At 43.3% G+C, this 27,811-nt stretch overlaps 1 protein-coding gene across 1 annotated transcript; it reads left to right on the top strand.

Moving 5' to 3' along the window:
- The first annotated feature begins 1,034 nt into the window (after positions 1-1,034).
- On the top strand, positions 1,035-27,811 carry LRRC40 (leucine rich repeat containing 40). The gene is made up of 15 exons (XM_083361120.1): positions 1,035-1,554; positions 5,370-5,551; positions 6,365-6,438; positions 7,081-7,210; positions 8,657-8,780; positions 10,565-10,707; positions 11,971-12,143; positions 12,366-12,456; positions 12,550-12,595; positions 13,189-13,300; positions 20,204-20,311; positions 21,239-21,349; positions 22,935-23,012; positions 23,767-23,952; positions 25,106-27,811. Exons 1-15 carry the CDS (start codon positions 1,395-1,397, stop codon positions 25,233-25,235), a joined length of 1,848 nt encoding a protein of 615 aa, XP_083217246.1. The 5' UTR covers positions 1,035-1,394; the 3' UTR covers positions 25,236-27,811.

Below are 27,811 nucleotides of genomic sequence, written 5' to 3'. Positions count from 1 at the left end.
GAAATAGTAAAATGACACACCAGTATTAATGACAATAAAGCTGTACTTAGATGTGATACAGACTGGCGAGGTTTGCTCAACCCATGAGTAAGGACATCCTTGAAATGAGCTTCAGGTTTGGTGAATACTAGAGAACTTGTACCTTTTCGGGTCATTATTTCAGATACTTCTTTACCTAAACAGAAACAGAATAACCAAGAGTGGATAATACAGCAGTGGGAGCAGGAGTGACTTCCAACTTCCTGCAGGCTTCCCCCATTGAATTTCCTTAGGGGAACCTGGCAGATAGCATTGGAAATCTCCCCTTTCCAGCAGGAATGTGTCTGCTGCTGAGTGAGGATGGGAATGAGGGATTGCAAGACTGCCTGGGTAACTGTCATGGAACCGCAGCAACGGCAGAACTCTGGAGCACAGCAGCACTGAAGCAGCCACAACTTCTCCAAATGTCATTCTCCCAGGACTCATGGGTCCCAGTTTATGAACACATTCTATAATTTAGTCCATTTGAAGTACTTTGATTCAAAAATTGTTGCTCTTCTGATGTACCATTTCACCCAATGATAGGTTATGACAATCAGAATTTTAGTAGTATATAGAACTCGATGCGTCCACAAAGATTTTTTTGGCAACAATATGTAGTTTGCCATTGCCTCCTGGATTGGCTTTTTAAAAAAACCTTCCCCATCTACTATAGTCCTGAGAAGTCATATTATTTTTCCACCAATGCACAACATAGTCTGATCCTGCTTAGTCTCTCCCCACATCAACTACTGTTACCAAGTGCTGCCATTGCTTTGTAACATACAACTGTAGAACTGGGTTTATTGTTGTAAACCCAGTCATCTTGTTTGCAGACCAAATATAAAAAGTCTATTTGGATGCAGCATGCTATGTAATATAGTACACACATTAACCTGGGGTTCTGCTTTAGTAATTGTGTGAGTCCAACCAGATACTTGCAATGATGAGCTGATTAGCATACATAGTGTGGTAAGAAATCTTAATCTTCACTGTTTGGAGAGACCTGGAACCAGGGCCTTGATCCTGGCTCAGCCTCAACCTACCTCACAGCAAAAGCACAATCGTGAATCTCAAGGAGACGCCCCATTCGGGAGAGAGGAAAAGCGGACGCCTAGTTTCATTTCGCAGAGGCGGCGTTTCCTTGAGAGTCACTAACTGGGATCCTTTCCCATTCACTCCCCAACTTTTAAAGCAAAAAATCGCGGTCTCGATTCAGAAAACCGCCTCTCGGCTCTTCTCACGCCTCCTCCCAAAGGCGGAGGCAGCGGGAGCAGCCCGGTCTGTCTTTTTTTTTTTGCGCGGAAAGGCCGGCTAGTCGCGTTTCCCGCCCCCTCCCTGGAATTCAGGCGGGAGAAGAGCTGAGGGCGCCCAAGATGTCTGGCGCGCGGAGACAGGGCGCGGGCCGCTCCCTGGCGGGCTTCAGGCGGGGCGCTGGGCAGGATGAGGCCGGCGCGGCCGCCGTCCCCCAGGGCTTGCTTCGGGCGGCTAGGAAAAGCGGCCAATTAAACCTGTCCGGCCGAGAGTTGACCGAAGGTGAGCAAGGCCAAGTCTCTCCTATCCTAAAGAGTGAAGGTAGATTTAGCCTACGCCTCCCTAGAGAGGGACGGCCTGCGCTTCGTTCCCAAGCCGGAAGGGCGGGGATTCAGCACCCCAACCTTTGTGTGTGTGTGTGTGTGTGTGTGTGTGTGTGTGTGAGAGAGAGAGAGAGAGAGAGAGAGACGAAGAGGGCTTTTTCTACTCGTCTCGTCGGCTCGTTTGACACGCGGGGTGGGGTGGGGTAGGTGGAATGCGTAATTCATACCCTCTTTTGTGTGACCAGGTGGTTGTTTTTTTCCCACACGCAGAAGGAAATACCGTTTGCACGTGTTGCATTTTTTTTAATTTTAATTCCATTTATATCCCACCCTTCTCCGAAGACTCAGGGCGGCTTACAAGCTTAGCAGTAGCCTTCATTCTATGTATATGCCTGCTTATTAGGGCTTTCACACACACACACCCCAAGCGGCATTATTACAAAGTCAGCTTATTGCCCCCAACAATCTGGGTCCTCATTTTACCTACCTCGGAAGGATGGAAGGCTGAGTCAACCTTGAGCCTGGTGGGATGCGAACCTGCACTAATTGCAGGCAGCTGGTGTTACTTAAGGAGGCATTAGCCCACTGCTCCACCAAGGCTCTTATGTTATTTTCTTGACTTGCTGTGGCTCCTCTGGGTTTTGCGTGTTTCTTGTTGTTCCGGGAACCAAAAAACAAAAGCCGGTGTTCGTTAACGTGAATATAAAGCTCCCCCTGCCAACTCTTGAGCCAGCTGCTGGGGCAATGGAAAGGCTGAGGGCGTTAAGTGATTTCTTGGGTTTATCTTCCTGGCCTTACGAAGCAGTTTTAGAGGGCAGGTGCTCGCGATTCGGCCTCTCATTCCCCTCCACCACAGAAGCACTTACATTCGTATGTCTCATTTACACTGATGCAGACTTGGCTGAGATTGGCCCAGCTTCAAGGTTCAATTTTGGTTACCGTCAGCATATTCCCCATCTCCTTTAGCCAAAGGGCACGGTCCTCTCTAGTCTGGGCCGAAGGAGGATACAGCTAGTCCTCGACTTGACAACCACAATTTTCCGCCCAAAATTTCCATTGCTAAGCAAGGTACCGTAGTAGTTTTGCCCCATTTTTACGGCCTGCCTTGCCACAGTTGTAACACCACTCACTGCAATTGTTGGGGGCAATTAAGCTGACTTTGTAATAATGCCGCTTGTGGGGTGTGTGAAAGCCCTAATAAGCAGGCATATACATAGAATGAAGGCTACTGCTAAGCTTGTAAGCCGCCCTGAGTCTTCGGAGAAGGGTGGGATATAAATGGAATTAAAATTCTTAATTTAGTGACACGGCTATTAAGTGAATCTGGCTTCCCCATTGACTTTGCTTGTCAAAAAGTCGCACTGCCGTTGACACAAATATATGCCAGTTGCCGAGTATCTGAATTTTGATCATGTGACCATGGGGATGCTGCAACGGTTGTAAGTGTGAAAAACAGTCATAAGTCACTTTTTCACTTGCCACTGTAACTTTGAATAGTCACTAAACAAATGGTTGTAAGATGAAGACTACCTGTATGGACACTTAGATTCTACAGTCTGCATAATGCTAACCACGCTCCATGGGATACTTCTGTGTATTGCCTGCCACAGTCACTTGTTGCTGACACCGCCTTTGTCTTGCATTACATTGATAGAGATATTGGGGAACTGGGATGATATTCACAAGAGTTGTGACAGTTATTTTTTTATTTCAGTAAGCATGACCAATAAATGGTAAGTTGATCAATAAATCTGTATGCAAAAATAGGTTACCTGGTAGGTTGATGAAAGACAGATTTGAGGTGCCATATTAGTGCCATCACGCTAATCTGCCCCATTGATTTGTGTACTGGACTATATTTTGCCTTGTTCCAGACTTGTAAATCCCCGTTTAGAAATACAGTTGCAAGAAAAAGTATGTGAACCCTTTGGGATTACGTGGTGTTTTGCATGAATTGGCCATAAAATGCACTCTAAACGTCATGTAAGTCACAACAATAGAAAAACACAGTCTGCTTAAAATAATACTACACAAACATTAACTGTTGTCATGTTTTAATTGAACATAAGATGGAAACATTCACAGTGCAGGGTGGAAAAAGTATGTGAACCTTTGGACTTAATAACTGGTTGACCCTCCTTTGACAGCAATAACCTCAACCAAACATTTCCTGTAGTTGCAGATCAGACCTGCACAACGATCTGGAGTAATTTTGGACCTCTCCTCTTCACAAAACTGTTTCAGTGTAGCAATATTCTTGGGATGTCTGGTGTGAATCGCTCTCTTAAGGTCATGCCACAGCATTTCAATCGGGTTGAGGTCAGAACTCTGACTGGGCCACTCCAGAAGGCATATTCTGTTCTGTTGAAGCCATTGTTTTGTTGAATTACTTGTATGCTTTGGGTCATTGTCCTGTTGCATCACCGATCCTCTGTGGAGCTTCAGTTGGCGGACAGATGGTCATACGTTTTCCTGCAAAATGTCCTGATAAACTCTGGAATTCATTTTCCCATCAATGACAACAATCCGTCCAGGCCCTGAGGCAGCAAAGCAGCCCCAAACCATGATGCTCCCTCCGCCATATTTTACAGTGGGGATGAGGTTTTGATGTTGGTGTGCTGTGCCTTTTTTCCCCCCACACATAGTGTTTTGTGTTTTTCCCAAACAACTCAATTTTGGTTTCATCTGTCCACAGTATATTTTGCCAGTAGTGCTGTGGAACATCCAGGTGCTCTTTTGCAAACTTCAAACGTGCTGCAATATTTTTTTTGGACAGCAATGGCTTCCTCCGTGGTGTCCTCCCATGTACTCCATTCTTGTTTAATGTTTTCCTTATTGTAGATGTGTCAACAAAAATGTTAGCATGTGCCAGAGATTTCTGTAGGTCTTTAGCTGACACTCTAGGATTCTTTACCTCATTAAGCATTATGCACTGTGCTCTTGCAGTCATTTTTACAGGACGACCACGCCTAGGGAGAGTAGCAACAGTGCTAAACTTTCTCCATTTGTAGACAGTCTGTCTTACCGTGGACACATGAACATCAAGGCTTTTGGAGATACTTTTGTAACCCTTTCCAGCTTCATGCAAGTCAACAATTCTTGATCGTAGGTCTTCTGAGAGGTCTTTTCTGCGAGGCATGGTTCACATCAGACAGTGCTTCTTGAGACCAGTAAACCCAAAACAGGTGTGTGTTTTTAAAGGGCAGGACAGCTGTCAGCAACACATCCAATATCATCACACTGATTGGAGTCAAGGTTGGCTCACTCCTGGCTCCAATTAGCTCTTGGAGAAGTCATTAGGCTAGGGGTTCACATACTTTTTCCACCCTGCACTGTGAATGTTTACATGTTATGTTCAATTAAAACATGACAACAGCTAATGTTTGTGTAGTATTATTTTAAGCAGACTGTGTTTTTCTATTGTTGTGACTTACATGACGTTTAGAGCGCATTTTATGGCCAATTCATGCAAAACTCCACGTAATCCCAAAGGGTTCACATACTTTTTCTTGCAACTGTAGGCTGAGTGGAGAATTGTCGTTGAAGAGTAAACTGCCACTTAGACAAGTTGACTGGTAGCTAAAGCCTGCAGTGAAATACTACATCTTTTAAAATTTAAGAAAATGTGTAATTCTTTTCAGAAATACGCCTGTATCCAAAATACACTAATTTATTCCAAAATCAGTATTCACTTTAGAAGAGTAGTACCAATAGTGGAAGATGATTGTTACTAAATGTTTTTTTTATATGGATATATCCTATTTTTATATGCAGTACCTCTACAAGTATGGCGAATAAATTTGGATACTCCAGAAGAGGCCCACCAAAATGTCTCTTTCAATGCTGCTGAACGCTGGTGGGAGCAAACTGATCTCAACAAACTGATTTTATCTTCTAACAAACTGCAGTGTCTTTCTGATGATGTCAAACTCTTACCTGCCCTCACTGTGCTTGATGTGAGTAAAATAATGGATGAATGACTGCTACCTTGCATTGATTACTTTTGGGGGAAAACATCTTCTGGTCTGTAAACTAACAGTTTTGTTGAATGATGTATTTTTGAGGAGCATATAAAAATCTCTCTATTGATTCCCCCCCTTCCTCCCTCTCTTGCACACATTCATACTCTTCTCTATAGAATAAAGGGTAGAGAGCTTTTCTTGAACAGAGTAATCCCAGTTCAAACCCTTGTCCAATTTGTTACCTAATCTTAAATCACTTATTTTATTCACAGAATGTTGTGAAGTTAGAATGAATGTTGGCTTCTGACTGAGGAATCCTTAGCCTGTTGCCTTGTGTGATACAGTTGTCTTCCCCCCCCTCTCATATTGACAAACCTTTGATATCTGAAATAAAAATGTTCCTGTATTTTAAAACTGTTAAATACAAGTTGAGAAATTCTTGGAAAAGGCTTTGCATCGTATTTCCATTGCGTTGGTTTTTTTACTGTATCTCAAACAAGTAAGCAAGAACTTTATTGTAATAGCCTTAAGTCAAAACACGCAAACCATCCCTATGAAAACTCTTCTCAGTGTGAAGATGGTTTTTCTTCCTTACCTTTCATTCTTCTTCTTCCTCCTCTTCCCGCACCCATCATTTGTCTTCATGATGAAGTGGCAAAAATAAAAAGCACAAATTATGTAGTTTAGTGCAGATTTCAGTGGCTAGCATTACTGTCGTTTTCATAGTCTACCTTTTGGCACATTTGAGCATTTAATACACCATATTTCAGCAAAAGAGATGCTATAACAATTTCTTACTACTTTTAGGTGCATGATAATCAACTCATGTCTCTCCCTTCTGCTGTAGGATCACTAGAAAATCTTCAGAAACTTAATGTGAGGTAAACACATTATATAAATGAAATCATAATATTCATGAAATAGAGTCTTTTGAAATATAGGTCTTAATAGCTATATTCAAAAGTATTTGCAAGCCATAGTGTTTTTTTTTCTATGGACGGGATGTTTTAAATTATAAAGGTATATTTGGGAAGACAAATGGCTTAAATTTATTTTGTATAGAAAAATCTGGTTTATCAGTTCAAATTGGTCATATGTTTTGTTCTGCATAAAGCAAATCTTTTAAGCTCAGAGCTATGGCTTCCTCAAGTCCATCTCAGCTTCTGGTGGTCACAAGAACAAAATAAGAAAGAAGTGCCTTTTTTACCTTTCCAGTTTAGTCACAGCCCTGGAATTTCCTGATTTCCATTCTAGTACTAACCTTACTAGCAGACTAGTACTAGCATTCAGGATACCTAATATCCTGTATGTACAGTATCTCTTCCCCTTCTTTGTACCATCTGTTCCAGCATGGTAAGGAATGTTGACTGACAGGCAAGAGAGAAGAGAAGCCTCTTCTGCTCTCTGGAATCCAATCCTTCCGGAGATCTGATTGGCCTGTTGGCCTTCCATAAGCAGACAGTTTAGCAGACAGACCAATCGTATACAAATGCAGCCTTTCACAATTCCCATTTTATCAATAGCCATAATAAACTGAAAAAGATACCAGAAGAACTCACTCAGCTAAAACACTTGAGGAGTCTGCTTCTGCAGCACAATGAATTGCATCACTTGCCTGATGAATTTGGACAGCTTGTCAGCTTGGAAGAGTTGGTAAGTAGAAGCTTATGGCTTGCTTTATGGCTTTCTGTTTTTGGTTGTGGTTGCTACTGTACACTAAGTACAGTACATTTCTTGGTTTTGAAGTAGGCGACCCCCAAGTACAGGCAGTCCTTGACTTACAACCATTCATTTAGTGACTGTTCATAGTTACAGTGGCACTGAAAAAAATGACTTACGACTGCTGTTCTCGCTAACGATCGTTGCAGCATCCCCAGGGTCACATGATCACAATTTGAATGCCTGGAAACTGGCATGTATTTGTGACGGTTGCAGTGTTGCAGAGTCTTGCGATTTACCTTTTGCGATCTTTTGCAAAGTCAGTGGGGAAGCCAGATTCATTTCACAACCATGTGACCTAACTTAACTGCAGTGATTCACTTAACAATCGTGGCAAGAAAGGTCGTAAAATGGGGTAAAATTCACTTAACTGTCTCATTTAGCGGCACAAACTTTGGGCTCAATTATGGCTGTAAGTCGAGGACTACTTGTAAAATGAGAAAAAAGAGCAGTCGGTTTCATTTCTGTTTCCCAAAATTTCCCTAAGAATGAGATAAACCCTGTAATAGTTCAAGACAAAGCAGTGGAAGTTGCAAGAAGAAGGGGCAAAAATCCCCATCCTTTTTCTCCTGGGCTGCATAGATGTTTATATTATTATGGCTGGTTGCACAGTCAGCCAGATGTTTACCGTAAGCTGGATTTGGCCTTTGGCATTTTTTTTATCAATCTATCAAGTCCTTCCCAAAGACCTGGGATAGGCATATGTTCTGGTTTCATCATGTTATATCATTGTCATAAATGCAAGCTGTTCCAAGTAAGGCTGCCTTTTTGCAATTGACTGATGGTGTTTTGTCTATTATTATTATTATGGTTCATCACACAATCAGCCAGATGTTTAGAAGGGATTTGCATTTTTATCCACTTACAGAATTTTTCCTCAAGGACCTAGGATTGCAAATGATCTTGTTTGATGGTGTTAAAGGTATTGTTGTAGAACATAAACTTATTATTATCCATTGGCTCTTGGTCATTGTAAATGGAAGAATTAGCTACACAATGTTATTGGGGAATTGGGGTGGATACATCCATTTCCCTTTTTGTCTTGAGAACAAAGAAGTTATATGGCTTTAGTGGAGGAGGTTCAACATCAAATTCCTCTGCAGTGATAATCTTCACATGATGTACCTTCTCCAGCATTGAGTTTCAGCTAGATACACTATCTAGTAGCTCAGAGAAGGTTTGCAAACATATTCTCCAGTCATGCTCACTAAACACAGAAAGGGTGGAAATGAAATGAAAGGAACCAACTTGCTTCTGCTTTGAGGTTGGAACTCAAAAGTAGAAGGTAGAATTATGCTAATCAATTTATTTTCAGCTAACCCAGATCCAAGTTTCTTAAATAGGCTAATAAATATGGTTTGCTTTCCTTTCTTTCTTTAGGATATCTCTAATAACCACATCTCTGGTATCCCTACAAGTTTTGCTTTCCTTATAAACTTGGTGCGTCTCAATTTAGCTTCTAATCAGTTAAGGAATCTACCCACAGAAATCAGTGCAATGAAAAGTAAGGGACTATTGAGTTATACTTTAATTATTGCTTTATTTTTATTATCTAATTTTCCTTTTCTGAAAGAGGTTATTCTGAAACATTGTCAGCAATATTTTTTCTTTTAAGGAATTTTGTTTTTATGTAAGTGGAATTCTAATTTTAAATAAACTATTAGACTAAATCTATCTGCCTCCAGTAGCTGTGAATGCTCCAACACTGGAAGTTTTTAAGAAGAGACTGGACAGCCATTTGTCTGAAATGGTATAGGGTTTCCTGCCTGAGCAGGGGGTTGGACTAGATGACCTCCAAGATTCCTTCCAACTTTATTATTATTATTGTTGTTGTTGTCGTCTAGGCAGGCGAGCAAAGTGTACTTCTGTCTAGTTATTAGCAGGACTCTGCATGCATACTAGCTCTGAATGTAGAAATTATTTACCATAAACTCTACTGCACATTTTCTTACTAGTTTAAATACTGTAGAGAAATGGAAGTAGTATGTTTTTTCAAATTCTCGCTAACATTTTTTTTAATGGATTGCCTTTGTTTTTATTCTGAAATAGCGTTTATGATTTTTCTACACTGCATTGGGATTGTATAACAGTATGTGGGAATGATCTTGAGGGACAAAGGGAAGAGATGCTGCTGAGGGAACAACCAGAAAGAGAAGCCCCAAAGTGCTTAGTGGTCAGAGAAAGAAATTTAGATATGACCTGCTCTAATTGATCAGGCTGTTAAAATTGATAGCAGGAGATTAGTATGATTAAACTTGCAGGATTCTGTTAATGTAACCTTCCAATAAAGTAAAATTAGCTTATCTGTTTGTGTTTCCTGTTTGGTTTACCTGGATGGCTGACAAATTGTTTGCTTTTAAGAGCAGCTTCAGAATAGCTACAAAGAAAAGATTGAGTTTTAAAAAGTGTTCTGAGTCCTGCTTACACAACATTTCATTGCAACTTATGAAAATCATTTGTAACAACGTGTTGTTGACTATAACTATGTAAATGGAAATACGTTATGCTTACAGGTAGTCCTTACTGACCACAATTTCCATCGTGTGACTGGATCTGACTTGTGGTATCAGTTCTGACTGTGGTCAGGAAATAAATCAGCCATGGTAGTTAGGCACACATCACATTACCATGACTTGTGCTCTCCTGTACCTTCCCCTTTCACTTGGCTGGTCAGGAGCTGGGTGTGCAGGTCACAAATGGAGATCATCTGACTGTTGGAATCTCTGACTGTCATAACTTCACACTGGTTGCCAAGTGCCAGGATCATTATCATGTGAATGGAGATGTTGCAGCAGCCACAAGAGCAATGGCTGGTCATAAACCTCCCTTTTCTGCAATTTTGTAACTTTGAACGTTTGCTGAATGAGCATTCGGTAAATGAGGACTACCCACATACATAGATGAAATATTTTTAATATTTTTTTATAGATGCTGATATAAATCACGCTGATTCCCAACAGTATTTCTATAACCTTGCATTTTCCACTCTTACTGAAGAAGCCATGCCATACATATACTTGAGAATTTCTTCTCATTGATCTTTGTTAAATTAAACATTGATATACTTTCTAGAGGTAGCATATTGAAAACCTGTATGGTTGTGATCTTTAATAAGGTATCATAGAATATGCTAGAATATCTTTATTGTCATTGTGTATCTCACAACAAAATTAAGTGTTGTCCACAGTGCACACTACACACAAGTAAGAACCACAAGTTCTTATTTTGGTACTGATGATTTTGGTACTGATGATGCAACTTATTTCTCCATTTGCTTTGTTCCTCTAGGTTTAAAACAGCTTGATTGCACTAAGAACTTCCTGGAAACTATACCACCTGAACTGGGCAGTATGGTTTCATTAGAACAACTTTATCTAAGGAGAAATAAGTTGTGCTACCTGCCAGATTTTCATTCATGTACATATTTAAAGGTAGGATTTGTTTTCTTTAGCAGATAATTGAGATGTGAATTGAATCTAGCAGTTTTTATCAAAAAGAAAATATCCGTGTCACAATATCACTACTAAAGGTCCAACTCTTCTATACCTACATGCAATACTGAGATAAACATTTTGTTGTTTGCCCTCTTCAGACATCCACAGCAGACAGTGGTGATATAAAATCTCGCAGTTCAAGACTGTAATAAATGCTATCACGTTTGCTTAACCTCTAGAAAGATTGGAGGAGAGGTCATTTACTAAGTTGGTGAAAAAGAAAGAAATTGTGACTGAGTTGGCACTATCTTCCCTCTTTTCAATGTACTTGACAATTCAACATACAGTAAATTATGGAATAAACTGCTGGCCATTATTATTTATTTTATTTATTATTTAGATTTATATTATTTATATTATTTTATATTATTATAAAATAATTATTTTATAATTATATAATAATATATAATTATATAATATATAAAATTATATAATAATTATTATTATATTATTTCAGTTCAAGAAGCACATTTCTATTTTGTACGGTGTATATACCTCAGAGGGTAAACGAAAGGAATATACTTATTCATTAGGAAGAAGTAGTAGTAGAAGAAAATTAATAAAAGAATAATACTGGGCCCCTGTAGATGGAAATCTTTTGCTGATGGGACCCCTCTTTTGGTTCTCAGTGAGTCAGTCTCTCTCTCTCTCTCTCTCTCTCTCTCTCTCTCTCTCTCTCTCTCTCCCTCCCTCCCTCCCTCCCTCCCTCCCTCCCTCCCTCCATACAGTAGTGAAACGGAGCTAACCTTAATTGTTATTATGGAGCTAACCTTAATTGTTATTATCGCTATTGAAATTGCATTTTAACTGAATTTTTCTTTGATAACAACAGGATTAGAAACTGTCTATATAATAATGCACATAATGTTTTCAGTTAGCATGTTTTCAAGAAATGAATACATGTACAAGTTGTAACTACAACATATTTTCTAAATATGGATATAATTTTTTCTTAAATGAGATTCTCAGAATTGTAATTATATTTGTGGAGGAACAGGTGTGATTTAGTTCACAATATATGTATTTAATGCTTGTAATATTACAATACAATATCACATTTAAGGAACTCTGAATTCAAATAATACATAATTGCTTTTAAATTTATAAAATTACAGAAAAATTATTGGCATATTCTGTTTCTTAGATTACTTTATCTTAATACGGTAGCTATAAGGACAATATTTCTTTCTTTTTTCCTAGGAATTGCATGTTGGTGAAAATCAGATTAAAGTATTAAGAGCTGAACAACTGAAGTATCTGAATTCCTTGTGTGTGTTGGAACTAAGGGATAATAATCTGAAATCATTGCCTGATGAAATTACTCTGCTACAGGGATTAGAACGACTAGACTTATCCAACAATGATATTAGCAAGTAGGGAAGCATATTTATTGTTATTACTTATGGAGGGAGAAACATTATATGTTAACTGAGTTCAAAATCACACTTTGCCTTAAGAAAGAGTGTTATTCATGAAACTGTAGAAATAAGAGTCTTTTCTAATAATGTTGAAAATAACGAATGATAGAAATAATTATACTGCGGTTACTTGCTTTGATGGATATAATCTCTGAAATAACCCCTTTATGTTGTCAGTCTTCCTTGTAAACTAGGCAACCTTTCTCAGTTGAAATTCTTAGCGTTGGAAGGAAATCCTTTAAGAGCAATCCGAAGGGATATTCTACAAGTAAGTATACATAACACACATACCACATTACTTATTTCTGATCCTTTAGAATTATAATATAAACTACCTCTGCTTTTAATTCTTTCATTTTAGAAAGGAACACAAGAAATGCTGAAATACCTTAGAAGCAAAATAAAAGGTAAATAATTTATTTATAAGTCAAAAATTATAGTTGAGACTTTGGAATATCTGTTGGATTCTCATTTGTTGAGGAATGTTTTAGTAATTTTAACAGAAACGTGCATTTTTATTTTGGAAAATATAAGTGCCAAGTAAACATGCAGCCTTCCTGCATGGTGGAGCAAAATATGGTGTACATTACTTTACTGATCACTTATTGAAATATCCTTTTATTAGCAGAACTGGGTCAATAGTTTTGAAGATTTTTCAGAGAATAATTCCAAATATTTTCCAAGGATACTATATTTAGAACAGACCTAAATTTGAGAGGGAGGAATTAAGCCTGGTGTGAAACAATTACTTTTGGTGATGGACAATCTCAAAAGTGAGAACAAATGTATTCACTCTACATTTGGTTCTGTCTACAACAACTATTCAACGCTAGGAATTTTCCCGTCCATTTAATTGAACAAGTTTGATTTTTGAATGCACATATATAGCATACATCTTAAATGAAAAATACTTAAGGTTGAATATTTTAATAGACTAAGTCTATTGGTAAAATTTGAAATAATCTTAATAGATTTTATGTGAACTTACATTTTTTTGTAGATGATGAAATAATTAACCCAAATGGAGAATTTTCTGTGACAGCAATGACTTTGCCAAGTCAATCCAAAATTAATATGCATGCTATTACTGCACTGAAGACATTAGATTATAGGTAGGAATATTTTAATTTTATAAGAACCAGATTTTTCTATCATTCCCTGCCTTTGGAATGAATGTCTTTTCACCTAAAACCGAAAATTTGAAATTCTTTAAAACAGATTTTTATTTTAACTTTTAATTGTTAGTTTAATATTTGTATTAATTGTGTTAGGTTTCTTTTTACTATAACCAACCTTAAGAAAATGTTAGTCAGAAGTATAAAAGCACAATAAAAATAAACCAATTTATGAAAGTATTCAGCTTCAGGATGGATGTGTTCCCAAATTTTCTTGAACTATAACATTGTTTGAACTTCTTTAGAACTATCTATGAATTCAACCATTTTGGTTTATTGAATATAACCCATGGAGTCAAACATTAAAAAAACATGGGTTTTCAAAAATTCTGGCTTGAGATGAATGCGTAAGCCCAATCAGTGGCCCTAAGAAGTTACTTATATCAGGAAATTTCTTATTTATACTTGAATGACATACAGCAATTCATTTTTTGTTACATGAATTGTATTTTCTATTTAAATTATTGTTACTGAGGTCAAGAGCTTTGTCAAGCAGACATCATTGCAGTGATATAGCTACTTGCAGTTTTGTAGGTTAGTGTCAGCCGTCCCATTTAGCACATTCAACAAAAGAACCTCCTGGCTCTTTAGAGTTACCAAGAGTTTAGCTTTTACTGAAGGGACGCAGTGGCTCAGTGGGTTAGGACGCTGAGCTTGTCGATCAGAAGGTTGGCAGCTTGGGTCAAATCCCGAGTGCCGCGTAACAGAGTGAGTGCCTGTTACTCGTCCCAGCTTCTGCCAACCTAGCAGTTCAAAAGCACGTAAAAATGCAAGTAGAAAAATAGGGACCACTACGGTGGGAAGGTAACAGCGTTCCGTGCGCCTTTGGCGTCTAGTCATGCATGACCACGGAGACGTCCTCGGACAAGCGCTGGCTCTTCGGCTTTGAAACGGAGATGAGCACCGCCCCCTAGAGTTGGAAACGACTAGCACGCATGTGCGGGGGAACCTTTACCTTTACTGAAAGATCCATCTAGGCACAGCAGAAGCAAAGTCAGTTCTGGGAAATCCCATTTCCCCCTTCCAAGCCACCTACAGTTCATAGTTCACCAATGTACCGTATATACTTGAGTATAAGCCGAATTTTTCAGCCCACTTTTTGGGCTGAAAAATTCCACTTCGGCTTATACTCCAGTCAACAAAAAAAACTTACCGAGGACTTGTGCGCGGCCGAGGCTTTGGTGCTTCCGGGATCGCCCGCACCTCTCCCAAGCCACCGCCGTCCGAGACCTGCCGAAGTTTGGGGAGGTTTGGGGAGGTGCGCGCGCACCTCCCCAAACTCCGCGCCTTGCCTGCCTGCTTCTTTCCGCAGCGGAAAGAAGCAGGCAGGCAGGGCGCGGGGGAACGGAGACTTGCCGACGTTTGGGGAGGTTTGGGCGCCTCCCCAAACCTCGGCAGGTCTCCGTTCCTCCGCGCAGACCTGCCGACCTTTGGGGAGGTTTGGGCGCCTCCCCAAACCTCCCCAAACCTCGGCAGGTCTCCGTTCCTCCTGCCGACCTTTGGGGAGGTTTGGGCGCCTCCCCAAACCTCGGCAGGTCTCCGTTCCTCCTGCCGACCTTTGGGGAGGTTTGGGCGCCTCCCCAAACCTCGGCAGGTCTCCGTTCCTCCGCGCAGACCTGCCGACGTTTGGGAAGGTTTGGGCGCCTCCCCAAACCTCCCCAGGTCTCAGTTCCTGTTTGGGGAGGTTTGGGCGCCTCCCCAAACCTCCCCAAACCTCGGCAGGTCTCCGTTCCTGTTTGGGGAGGTTTGGGCGCCTCCCCAAACCTCCCCAAACCTCGGCAGGTCTCCGTTCCTCCGCGCAGACCTGCCGACCTTTGGGGAGGTTTGGGCGCCTCCCCAAACGTCCCCAAACCTCGGCAGGTCTCCGTTCCTGTTTGGGGAGGTTTGGGCGCCTCCCCAAACGTCCCCAAACCTCGGCAGGTCTCCGTTCCTCCGCGCAGACCTGCCGACGTTTGGGGAGGTTTGGGCGCCTCCCCAAACGTCCCCAAACCTCGGCAGGTCTCCGTTCCTCCGCGCAGACCTGCCGACCTTTGGGGAGGTTTGGGCGCCTCCCCAAACGTCCCCAAACCTCGGCAGGTCTCCGTTCCTGTTTGGGGAGCTTTGGGCGCCTCCCCAAACCTCCCCAAACCTCGGCAGGTCTCCGTTCCTCCGCGCAGACCTGCCGACCTTTGGGGAGGTTTGGGCGCCTCCCCAAACGTCCCCAAACCTCGGCAGGTCTCCGTTCCTGTTTGGGGAGGTTTGGGCGCCTCCCCAAACGTCCCCAAACCTCGGCAGGTCTCCGTTCCTGTTTGGGGAGGTTTGGGCGCCTCCCCAAACGTCCCCAAACCTCGGCAGGTCTCCGTTCCTGTTTGGGGAGGTTTGGGCGCCTCCCCAAACCTCCCCAAACCTCGGCAGGTCTCCGTTCCTCCGCGCAGACCTGCCGACCTTTGGGGAGGTTTGGGCGCCTCCCCAAACGTCCCCAAACCTCGGCAGGTCTCCGTTCCTGTTTGGGGAGGTTTGGGCGCCTCCCCAAACCTCCCCAAACCTCGGCAGGTCTCCGTTCCTCCGCGCAGACCTGCCGACCTTTGGGGAGGTTTGGGCGCCTCCCCAAACGTCCCCAAACCTCGGCAGGTCTCCGTTCCTGTTTGGGGAGGTTTGGGCGCCTCCCCAAACCTCCCCAAACCTCGGCAGGTCTCCGTTCCTGTTTGGGGAGGTTTGGGCGCCTCCCCAAACCTCCCCAAACCTCGGCAGGTCTCCGTTCCTCCGCGCAGACCTGCCGACCTTTGGGGAGGTTTGGGCGCCTCCCCAAACGTCCCCAAACCTCGGCAGGTCTCCGTTCCTCCGCGCAGACCTGCCGACCTTTGGGGAGGTTTGGGCGCCTCCCCATACGTCCCCAAACCTCGGCAGGTCTCCGTTCCTGTTTGGGGAGGTTTGGGCGCCTCCCCAAACCTCCCCAAACCTCGGCAGGTCTCCGTTCCTCCGTGCAGACCTGCCGACCTTTGGGGAGGTTTGGGCGCCTCCCCAAACGTCCCCAAACCTCGGCAGGTCTCCGTTCCTGTTTGGGGAGGTTTGGGCGCCTCCCCAAACCTCCCCAAACCTCGGCAGGTCTCCGTTCCTGTTTGGGGAGGTTTGGGCGCCTCCCCAAACGTCCCCAAACCTCGGCAGGTCTCCGTTCCTCCGCGCAGACCTGCCGACCTTTGGGGAGGTTTGGGCGCCTCCCCAAACGTCCCCAAACCTCGGCAGGTCTCCGTTCCTGTTTGGGGAGGTTTGGGCGCCTCCCCAAACCTCCCCAAACCTCGGCAGGTCTCCGTTCCTGTTTGGGGAGGTTTGGGCGCCTCCCCAAACCTCCCCAAACCTCGGCAGGTCTCCGTTCCTCCGCGCAGACCTGCCGACCTTTGGGGAGGTTTGGGCGCCTCCCCAAACGTCCCCAAACCTCGGCAGGTCTCCGTTCCTGTTTGGGGAGGTTTGGGCGCCTCCCCAAACGTCCCCAAACCTCGGCAGGTCTCCGTTCCTCCGCGCAGACCTGCCGACCTTTGGGGAGGTTTGGGCGCCTCCCCAAACGTCCCCAAACCTCGGCAGGTCTCCGTTCCTGTTTGGGGAGGTTTGGGCGCCTCCCCAAACCTCCCCAAACCTCGGCAGGTCTCCGTTCCTCCGTGCAGACCTGCCGACCTTTGGGGAGGTTTGGGCGCCTCCCCAAACGTCCCCAAACCTCGGCAGGTCTCCGTTCCTGTTTGGGGAGGTTTGGGCGCCTCCCCAAACCTCCCCAAACCTCGGCAGGTCTCCGTTCCTCCGCGCAGACCTGCCGACGTTTGGGGAGGTTTGGGCGCCTCCCCAAACCTCCCCAAACCTCGGCAGGTCTCCGTTCCTGTTTGGGGAGGTTTGGGCGCCTCCCCAAACCTCCCCAAACCTCGGCAGGTCTCCGTTCCTCCGCGCAGACCTGCCGACCTTTGGGGAGGTTTGGGCGCCTCCCCAAACCTCCCCAAACCTCGGCAGGTCTCCGTTCTTCCTGCCGACCTTTGGGGAGGTTTGGGCGCCCCCCCAAACCTCCCCAAACCTCGGCAGGTCTGCGCGGAGGAACGGAGACCTGCCGAGGTTTGGGGAGGTTTGGGGAGGCGCCCAAACCTCCCCAAACAGGAACGGAGACCTGCCGAGGTTTGGGGAGGTTTGGGGAGGCGCCCAAACCTCCCCAAAGGTCGGCAGGTCTGCGCGGAGGAACGGAGACCTGCCGAGGTTTGGGGAGGCGCCCAAACCTCCCCAAAGGTCGGCAGGAGGAACGGAGACCTGCCGAGGTTTGGGGAGGTTTGGGGAGGCGCCCAAACCTCCCCAAAGGTCGGCAGGAGGAACGGAGACCTGCCGAGGTTTGGGGAGGTTTGGGGAGGCGCCCAAACCTCCCCAAAGGTCGGCAGGAGGAACGGAGACCTGCCGAGGTTTGGGGAGGCGCCCAAACCTCCCCAAAGGTCGGCAGGAGGAACGGAGACCTGCCGAGGTTTGGGGAGGTTTGGGGAGGCGCCCAAACCTCCCCAAAGGTCGGCAGGAGGAACGGAGACCTGCCGAGGTTTGGGGAGGTTTGGGGAGGCGCCCAAACCTCCCCAAAGGTCGGCAGGAGGAACGGAGACCTGCCGAGGTTTGGGGAGGTTTGGGGAGGCGCCCAAACCTCCCCAAAGGTCGGCAGGTCTGCGCGGAGGAACGGAGACCTGCAGAGGTTTGGGGAGGCGCCCAAACCTCCCCAAAGGTCGGCAGGAGGAACGGAGACCTGCCGAGGTTTGGGGAGGTTTGGGGAGGCGCCCAAACCTCCCCAAAGGTCGGCAGGAGGAACGGAGACCTGCCGAGGTTTGGGGAGGCGCCCAAACCTCCCCAAAGGTCGGCAGGAGGAACGGAGACCTGCCGAGGTTTGGGGAGGTTTGGGGAGGCGCCCAAACCTCCCCAAAGGTCGGCAGGAGGAACGGAGACCTGCCGAGGTTTGGGGAGGTTTGGGGAGGCGCCCAAACCTCCCCAAAGGTCGGCAGGAGGAACGGAGACCTGCCGAGGTTTGGGGAGGTTTGGGGAGGCGCCCAAACCTCCCCAAAGGTCGGCAGGTCTGCGCGGAGGAACGGAGACCTGCAGAGGTTTGGGGAGGTTTGGGGAGGCGCCCAAACCTCCCCAAAGGTCGGCAGGAGGAATGGAGACCTGCCGAGGTTTGGGGAGGTTTGGGGAGGCGCCCAAACCTCCCCAAAGGTCGGCAGGAGGAACGGAGACCTGCCGAGGTTTGGGGAGGCGCCGAAACCTCCCCAAAGGTCGGCAGGAGGAACGGAGACCTGCCGAGGTTTGGGGAGGTTTGGGGAGGCGCCGAAACCTCCCCAAAGGTCGGCAGGAGGAACGGAGACCTGCCGAGGTTTGGGGAGGTTTGGGGAGGCGCCCAAACCTCCCCAAAGGTCGGCAGGAGGAACGGAGACCTGCCGAGGTTTGGGGAGGCGCCCAAACCTCCCCAAAGGTCGGCAGGAGGAACGGAGACTTGCCGAGGTTTGGGGAGGCGCCCAAACCTCCCCAAAGGTCGGCAGGAGGAACGGAGACCTGCCGAGGTTTGGGGAGGTTTGGGGAGGCGCCCAAACCTCCCCAAAGGTCGGCAGGAGGAACGGAGACCTGCCGAGGTTTGGGGAGGTTTGGGGAGGCGCCCAAACCTCCCCAAAGGTCGGCAGGTCTGCGCGGAGGAACGGAGACCTGCAGAGGTTTGGGGAGGTTTGGGGAGGCGCCCAAACCTCCCCAAAGGTCGGCAGGAGGAACGGAGACCTGCCGAGGTTTGGGGAGGTTTGGGGAGGCGCCCAAACCTCCCCAAAGGTCGGCAGGAGGAACGGAGACCTGCCGAGGTTTGGGGAGGCGCCCAAACCTCCCCAAAGGTCGGCAGGTCTGCGCGGAGGAACGGAGACCTGCCGAGGTTTGGGGAGGTTTGGGGAGGCGCCCAAACCTCCCCAAAGGTCGGCAGGAGGAACGGAGACCTGCCGAGGTTTGGGGAGGTTTGGGGAGGCGCCCAAACCTCCCCAAAGGTCGGCAGGAGGAACGGAGACCTGCCGACGAGCCGCGGCCACACAGGGTATTCCTGTGTATTCAGGCTTGCAAAATGGCGGATCGAGCCTCTGCTGGCGGCAGAGGCTTGCAGAACGGCGGATCGGCTTATACTCGAGTCAATAACTTTTTCCAGTTTTTGGGGGTGAAATTGGGGGTCTCGGCTTATACTCGAGTCGGCTTATACTCAAGTATATACGGTAGTTCTTTTGTTTTGGGGAAAAAACTTTCTGTGCTGCTCAAACAACTTTCATAACTTGACCTTGTTGGAATAACATCTCGCCGGCAACAGAAGGCTCTCTTGCATTCCATAGCTTCCCCCGTCCCCCAAGAATTCACCAACCTTCCTCCCGTCACAGTTTGGCAAAATTGCGAGCAAAAGCAGGGGCAGGCAGTCATGGAGTCGAGTCAGGTTTTGATAGTACAGTAAAACCTTATTTTAATATACCAATTGTGGGTAGGGTCTGTTACTGAAGAAAGTTGAACTGGAAAGCGAGATAACGTAGAGATTTATATCATTTGTGCACGGGGTTATGAAGTTGCTACCCAAATTAGGTGGATCAAGGCAGAATTTTGGTCTCTCGCCTGCAAAGTCTATTGTATCCTGGTCTGGCACAATAAGATTTTATTGTATAAATAAAATCCACAACAGAAGATATTGATAGGGAAGTTTTTTTAAAAGGAATGATTTTATCATTAATGTATGACATGTTGAACTTTTAATGTGTTTTTATAACATTCCAAGGAAAAAAATGTCTAGAGTAAACAAGACCGATCGTCTTTATCCTCTCAAACAAGATAACTTTTAAAAATTCTGTATAGTGAGAAACAGGCCGCTGTAATACCGGATGAAGTTCTGAATGCAGTTGGGGACAATCCAGTCAGTAATGTAAACTTCAGTAAGAATAATCTATCTGAAATTCCAGCCAGGTACTGAGTTTTTATAGTTTTTCATATTGCTCTTTCTTACTGTAAAGAAAATTTACAATAATGACCCTAATTGGGACCAGAATTTCCATCACCAAGCGATGCAGTTGTTAGGCGAAACCTTGCATGACCACGCACTCCTCTTAGCGATGGCAGTTCTATAATCCCAGTTGTGAATGTTAGGCGAGAGCCATGTCATCATAAAGCAAGGACCTCAGGCTTCTGCTTTTTCCCTGCAGTGCTCACCTCCAACTACAAATCCTCCCACCTGCCTTTCTCCCCCTCCCCATCTCTGCCCTTTTGGCCGCCTCATACTATGTTGCCCTGTGTTTTGCCACCCATGCCATCCAGTGTTCCCTTGGTCCTATTGCCCTGCTATCCATTGCCCCTGCCTTCCCAGCTACGCTCCACTACACCCTGTAGCTCTATTTTCCCGCCCTACACTCCCCCTGCCACCCTAGGCTCCTCCCCCACCACTCTGCACTTCATCCCTCCTGTCCACATTATCCTATGCTTTAGCTGCACTTCCATTGCCCCAGCACCCTGTGCTCTGCCATCCCGCCGCTCCCACTGCTTTGTGCTATATATACCTTGTACCCCCACCACCCTGCACTTCAACACGCTTAATGCCTGGTCTCTATAGCTTTCTGTGTCACTATGGGATGAAATGTAAGCTTTCAGATTTTTGTTTTTTTGTTTCCTAGTATTTCTTAGGGATTGCCCATGTCCTATTCTCAAATAGGGTACGTTTATTTTACTTCGGATGGCATTACATTTTAACTATGAAATATAGGCCAGTTTTTTTAAAAAAAAACCCTTTAAAAGTTTAAATGCATTGTCAGTATTTTTTTTAAAACCACTCCAAATAATACAGAACCTAACGACATCAATTAAATTGCTTGCTTATTTTTTTATTTTTACAATTTCTAGGATTCTGGAACTAAAAGAATCTGTGAGCGATATCAATTTTAGTTTCAATAAGCTGTCTTCTGTTTCACTGGAGCTCTGCATGCTTCACAGGCTGACACATTTGGATCTCAGGTAAGCGTTTCCTGAAAAATTTCAAGGGTGTATTTGAATTATAACTGTCTGCGGTTTTGTTTCCTCCCCAAATGGAAAAAATATTGAAAGGTTTATCTAAGAACTCAATTCAGAAGTGTCAGAGTAGGATAAAACCAATTCAAATGAGTCACATAGGGTCCTGAAAATGAACCTTTCTCTCAAAATTGCCAGTGTTACCAGGCAGGAATGTTTCAAAGGCTCAGCTTCATTTACTTCAGTGACAGAATTGTGGTCTTGGGATCCCTGATAAAGTACTCTGGTTGCATGAAAATTACTATAAATAGAAGCCCCCTTCAGAGGCTCCCTCTTAACATTTGGGCAAGAGTTATTTGATTCTTACGAATCTGATTAATGTTGATTCAGATATGGTTGAAGTCCAAGATTATATGAGAACCAGCATATTACAATATATCAGGCTTGGGATTAGGAGTGGGGAATTGGCTGTAGTTCACCTTCAGCCATGGAATCGTACTGTTTGATTTTGGGCCAACTGCATTCTCTTCTATTACATAGGATTGGGGAAAAATAAATTTTGTACTATGTTTAGATACAAGCACATGCCAAATAAACATACTAATGCTGATGGCAATAATTTCCTCAACATCAAGAGGAAAAACGGCCAGGGGGGGCAAACTCGCAACGTCACGTGATGTGTCACGACTTTTTTGCCATTGCTGGCAATGGGGTGGGTGCAGTTTCGCTATGATGCATCCAGCCCGCGGGCTGGCAGTTTGACAACCCTGAACTAGGCCATACTTTGCATAATTTGAAACCCACTTGTTTATATCTATTCCCCTGGCCATGTAGAGTAGATACAAGTAGAAAGAACAACTCTTTGGAATTAGGCTAGTGTTTCTTAACCCTGGCAACTTGATGTATGGATTTTAACTTCCAGACATTTGCTAGTTGGGGAATTCTGGGAGTTGATTTCCCCAAATCATCAAGTTGCCATGGTTGAAAAAAACTGAATTAGCCTATCTAGAGTAATTCTCAGTCTTACTAACTGGAGGTTCCTAACAGGTTTTGAGAACAGCAGTTCTATTGTCTGACCCCAGAACTACCTTCTTTTCAAACTCAGGTATATTTATTTATGTTTGAAGGGAAACATCATTTTATGTATGTTTTACATTACATAAAAGGTAAAGGTAAAGGTTCCCCCGCACATGCGTGCTAGTTATTTCCAATTCTAGGGGTCAGTGCTCATCTCCATTTCAAAACCGAAGAGCCAGCGCTTGTCCGAGGACGTCTCCGTGGTCATGTGGCTGGCATGACTAGACGCCAAAGGCACACGGAACGCTGTTACCTTCCCACCATAGTGGTCCCTATTTTTCTACTTGCATTTTTATGTGCTTTCGAACTGCTAGGTTGTCAGAAGCTGGGACAAGTAACAGGCACTCACTCTGCTACGTGGCACTCGGGATTCGACCCGCCAAACTGTTGACCTTCTGATCGACAAGCTCAGTGTCCTAACCCACTCAGCCACCGCGTCCCTTTTACTTTACATAGTTCAATTTAAATATTGACATACAGTAAAAAGTAATTGCTTTTCTGTTTGACAATTTAGAAATAACATTTTGACATCTCTGCCAGATGAAATGGAAACACTGGCAAAACTACAGATAATAAATCTTGCCTTTAACAGGTGAGTGCTCTTACAGTCTCCTTTTCATTGTGTGCTATTATGTGGTGCTGCTATTTGTATTTTGGAAAGCATTGTGCATGTCTGTCACCCAACAAGTCTAATGTACAAACAGAATCAAAGCAGGAAACTTTAAGGAGATTTCATATTTGAAAAAAGCCATCTTCTGACAGTGGAAATGCCTGTCCCATATAGTAGATGTCAAAACGTTATGTTCCCTTTCTCACTATTTTGCAATAATTTTAAGATAGCTTCACATAAAAATTGCTTGGCTAGGGACAAAAATGAATTATACATAAAAACATTTGTTAAAGTAACATCATCTGTAAAGCACCTCTGTGTAAAAATTATCCTGGGGTAAGATGAGCGGCCAATAAATTTGATAAAATATGATGGGAAGGATCCAACCAGTGCCAATTGGTTTTTCAGGATACAAAATTCTGTTTTTAAATAACTTTATCATCTGAAATCACAGTTGGATTTTAACCATTAAAAATAATTCTGTTTTTTATTCCTTATAATTAAGACTTTTATAAATTGTGTGTGTTTAGAGTGTTCTATATAGTAATCTTATCATCACTCATCATGTCTTTTCAATAAGGTGTCGAAAGACTAATTTGCCATGTTGGCTCTGTGTGATCACAAGAATTTAACAGTGTATTGTTGGTTCTGTTTCCACAGATTTTTTTTTCCTTTGGTATAATCAAATTATTTCAACTTACCTATTTACTAATGAAGTGTGTATGAATTTTTACAGATTTAAAATATTTCCAAATGTCCTCTATCACATCTTGACCCTTGAAGCCATCCTTCTTGGAAATAATCAAATTGGATCCCTAGATCCTCAGCAGTTAAAGAAGATGGAAAAGCTCAGTACTCTAGATCTTCAAAACAATGATCTCTTACAGATTCCACCTGAACTTGGGAATTGTGACAATCTCAGGTGACCACATGAGCTTTGAATATTTTTAAACAGCGTATTTATTTTACCAAAATACTGTGCAGAAGCATTACAAACATTTATTGGGGCTTTTGCAGGGGGTTCACTGCTACATTGATGTCTGTTGAACTGATTTGGTTTTACTTTTGAAAGTATGGAGTGTCAGAGAATATTCTGTTCCTTAGGATAGTTTGCATCATTTTCAGTTAGAGATCTGCTTTACCATGTGCTCCTATTTTTACTTACTATTTTGTTCAATTTGTTCAAATAAGTTCAATTGTTCCAATTTTGTAGTGTGTTAAGCTTATGGATTGTCTTCAGGGGCAGCCCCATGTAGAGTGCATTACAACAATCCATGTGGAAGTGACCAGGACATGAGTGATAGAGTAGAGCCTCTGATCCAGAAGATTTATGTCCTATCAACCTAAGTAAATTCTTGAATACCATAAATGCCAAGTTCAATTTAATACAAACCTCAGAATTAATTTGTTGGAAAGACCACGTCTAAATAAATCGAATTCTTCTTTCCCCTGTGGGGAGTGAAGAGGGCAGTGCAAACTCAGTCATCTGACGATTCCAAGTGATGGCTATGCAGTTAATTAGCTAAAGTAGAGCAGTTCAGCTTTAAATCAAATAAACTGATAATTAGAATGCTAATAAGCCCCAAAGAAGGCTAAACTGATGCTTTTGATGTGTGGACCTTGTTTCAAGAATTTAGAATGGATCAGGGCTTTAACGTAGTAGGTTTCTCTTGCAAAGTTGCATCTAAAAGCAAAGCTTGCAAGAAAATCAGTCCATCAAAATATGAAGCTGACTTCAGGTCTACCATTGAGATAGAAAATAGACCTTAAAGAGAGATGCTGAGAGGACATGATTTCAAGGGTAAGCCTGTAGAGGAGAGACAGACATTTTAATGTGGCAAAATATTACTGAAAGGTAAATAGATTATATATACAATATCACTGTTGAACGTTTAATCTAACAAAATCCTCATGCGACTTCGGAAGCATTTTGAAGATGTTGATTCAGCTTTCTGCAGTTTGAATGAGAGGCGTCTCCATGGATTTCCCCCCTCTCCCTCTGCATTTTTCTGTATTCTTATAAACTCGGCATCCGAATGAACAGCAGCTCTAATTAGTTTCTGTCTTTCTCTTAGAGTACTTTTGCTGGAAGGTAACCCTTTCCGAACTCCCCGAGCAGCTATTCTGGCTAAGGGGACAGCTGCTGTGCTTGAGTATCTGAGAAGCAGGATTCCTACTTCATCTGTTGCTGCTGATGTGAAGTAAAAAGTGTGCAACGTCTTGACTTTCTGAAGAACGAAGATCATGGCGTTTGTGTTGTTATGACAAACATAACTTGAAAATGCATATGCTAGGAAGTTGCTTATAGGGTTCTCAAAGATTTTAGTCTACTGCAGGCTGTCCTTGGGGCCGTACTTGTATGGCGTATATTTGGTTGAGTGATACGTGACTCTACCCCACAAAAGCAAATGGTTGCTTGTAGCCTTCTCCCCACTCAGTATATATATTTGGTATGAACATGTTGTAATTTTATATCTGGTACTTCTCAACCATTTAGAATTCTGTTTGTTTATATGTTTTAAGGGCACCAAAAATGTGTTTGCTAGTCATGTACACAATATTAAGGCTTTGATCCGAAGGCTGTTAGAGAAGAAGTGTAAGCTAAAGATTTGCTTACCATTGGTATTTTGATACATGAATGTAATATGTATTTTAAAATCAGATTCAATTTCAAAAACAGCATTTATACCTGTTTACAAATGCAAAGAATATTTATGGAACAAAAGTATCCTCAACTTTGGGACTGGTAGGTCCTCATGGTTTTTGTGACTTTCGTAGGCATCATTGCAGATATTAGCTTTGTAGAAAGTAAACTGGTGAGGTTCCTTTCATATTTTCCTTCACATATATCCCATTGTAAATACCCTCTACCTTCCTTGTATTCTGTCCTCTTCATATGTTTGTTTCTTAATTGGAATGATACACATGATACACTTATTTTATTTTGGTGTTCTGTTTGACTTGCTTTCAGATTATTTTATTCTGATACAAAGTCTCTTATCTGAGTGAGAATTTCTGACAAATTCTAGTCCTGAAATATTAAGTAAACATTCAGTTAATTGATGAGTACTGTGTGACGACTAAAGTTTTAATTCCTTGTATAATACTATCTGTTCAACGATATATGGAATTCTTTTATTTGTTGGATGCTGGTGAATACTGAGGATAATTGCGAAAGCTACAGTCATAATTGAATCAAGCTTAAGAGACAGCTGGTTCTAGTTCGGGTGAGCAACTATGGCCACTTTACAACCTGTGGATTTCAGTTCCCAAAATTCCTGAGCCAGGAGCCAGGAGTCCACAGGTCAGAAAGGGGTCATAATTGCCCAACCCAGTCTATCTTCCACCCACACAACCTCACCTCTGCCCAGCCCAGTCAGCTGTTCCAGTAAGGGGTGATTTCTCCAGAATCTCAATATTAGATGCTGACCGTTGATACACTAAATGACAACCTATTTTAGAGAAAGAAAATGTGCTGATTGGAGGTAAAGAGGTGCCGTGTCATCTTCTAGATGCTTTCTTTTGTCAGTATAATACAGTAAAATATTTCGGGTTTTCTAAATATGCTGGGAGGAATTCTTACGGATCAAAGAGGTGCTTCTGAGCATTAGGTTGTAATCCCCAACAAGTATGCTTAAGTGCTCCTGTGTGAAGCAGTAGATACTGAGTTTTTTAGCAGCTAGGAAGATAAGGATAGCATAAAGGCTACACTAGTGCATTAAACTCTGTGTGTGTGTGAGTGAGAGAGAGACAGAGACTACACACCCACTCAGCTTTGTCAGAAGCTTTACACCCTATATGAACTTTAGCTACAGCAGGATCATCAACCTTCAAAATTAAAAAAATCCCAGGACAGCAAATGTTCTCTCTATGGTGGCAGCTGCTGGGAAAGTAACCTTTAAGCTGCACTTTTATGTTCCAAACTCTGCTTCACATCAGGGATCTTCAAACGTGGCCCTTTTATGACTTGTGTACTTCAACTCCCAGAATTTCTCAGCCAGGAACGCTGGCTGAGGAATTCTGGAAGTACACAAGTCATAAAAGGGCCAAGTTTGAAGACCCCCGCTTCAGATAAACTTGGGAGTCTTAAAAAAAAGAAAAATAAGTGTGAAAAACCGAGTACAAGTAAAACCAAAGTTCTCACAAGAGATCTGCTGCTGATTATTGATACTTGCTGTGGGGAATAAAAGATTAAATTGTTGCAATACATTGCTCTGAAGGCAGAATGTTTACAATAAGGTGACTTTATTTATACAATAGACTTTTTAATATATTATTCAAAACACTTTTTTAAATACTGAAAAAATTTGAGTACATCAAAGCCGAAAATGGCTCTGCTATACGCTGCACAGCATTGTTTGAGTCCCTGTATTCTTTTTATGTACAGAAAGCATCTGCAAAATGCATTCTAGACACAATATACACCTTACTAGTTAGTGTCAATACGCAAAGTAAAATGGAAAAGATACTATCTGTATGTGCAAATTAAAGATAATTGATTTCACTGAATCAATTCATTTAAAATATAGCTTTAAAGTACTTTTTCACATAAAATGAAGCAGCTTTCAAGTTCAGTAAATCTGTATACTGCAAAACATTGAATTACATTCACAATCTATGTTAATAAAGTAGTAAATGATTCTTCAGCCTTATTTACAATGATACTGTAATTAAACTGAAAAGTATTTTGTCATATAGCAATCTTTTTAACACATACAAAAATGACAGTTCTGTATATAATTTAAGCTCAAAATCACAATTGTTTCAAAATATTAATTACA

Source organism: Vipera ursinii (assembly GCF_947247035.1).
Source record: "Vipera ursinii genome assembly, chromosome: 3".
In the NCBI taxonomy this organism is placed as follows: domain Eukaryota; kingdom Metazoa; phylum Chordata; class Lepidosauria; order Squamata; family Viperidae; genus Vipera; species Vipera ursinii.
This window is presented reverse-complemented; position numbering and strand designations above follow the sequence as displayed.

Coding starts and splice junctions, on each gene's coding strand:
- LRRC40 (XM_083361120.1), top strand. CDS start 1,395: ATGTCTGGCGCGCGGAGACAGGGCGCGGGCCGCTCCCTGGCGGGCTTC. Junction 6,439..7,080: donor CTTCAGAAACTTAATGTGAG/GTAAACACATTA, acceptor TTTTATCAATAG/CCATAATAAACTGAAAAAGA. Junction 13,301..20,203: donor CTGAAGACATTAGATTATAG/GTAGGAATATTT, acceptor AATTCTGTATAG/TGAGAAACAGGCCGCTGTAA.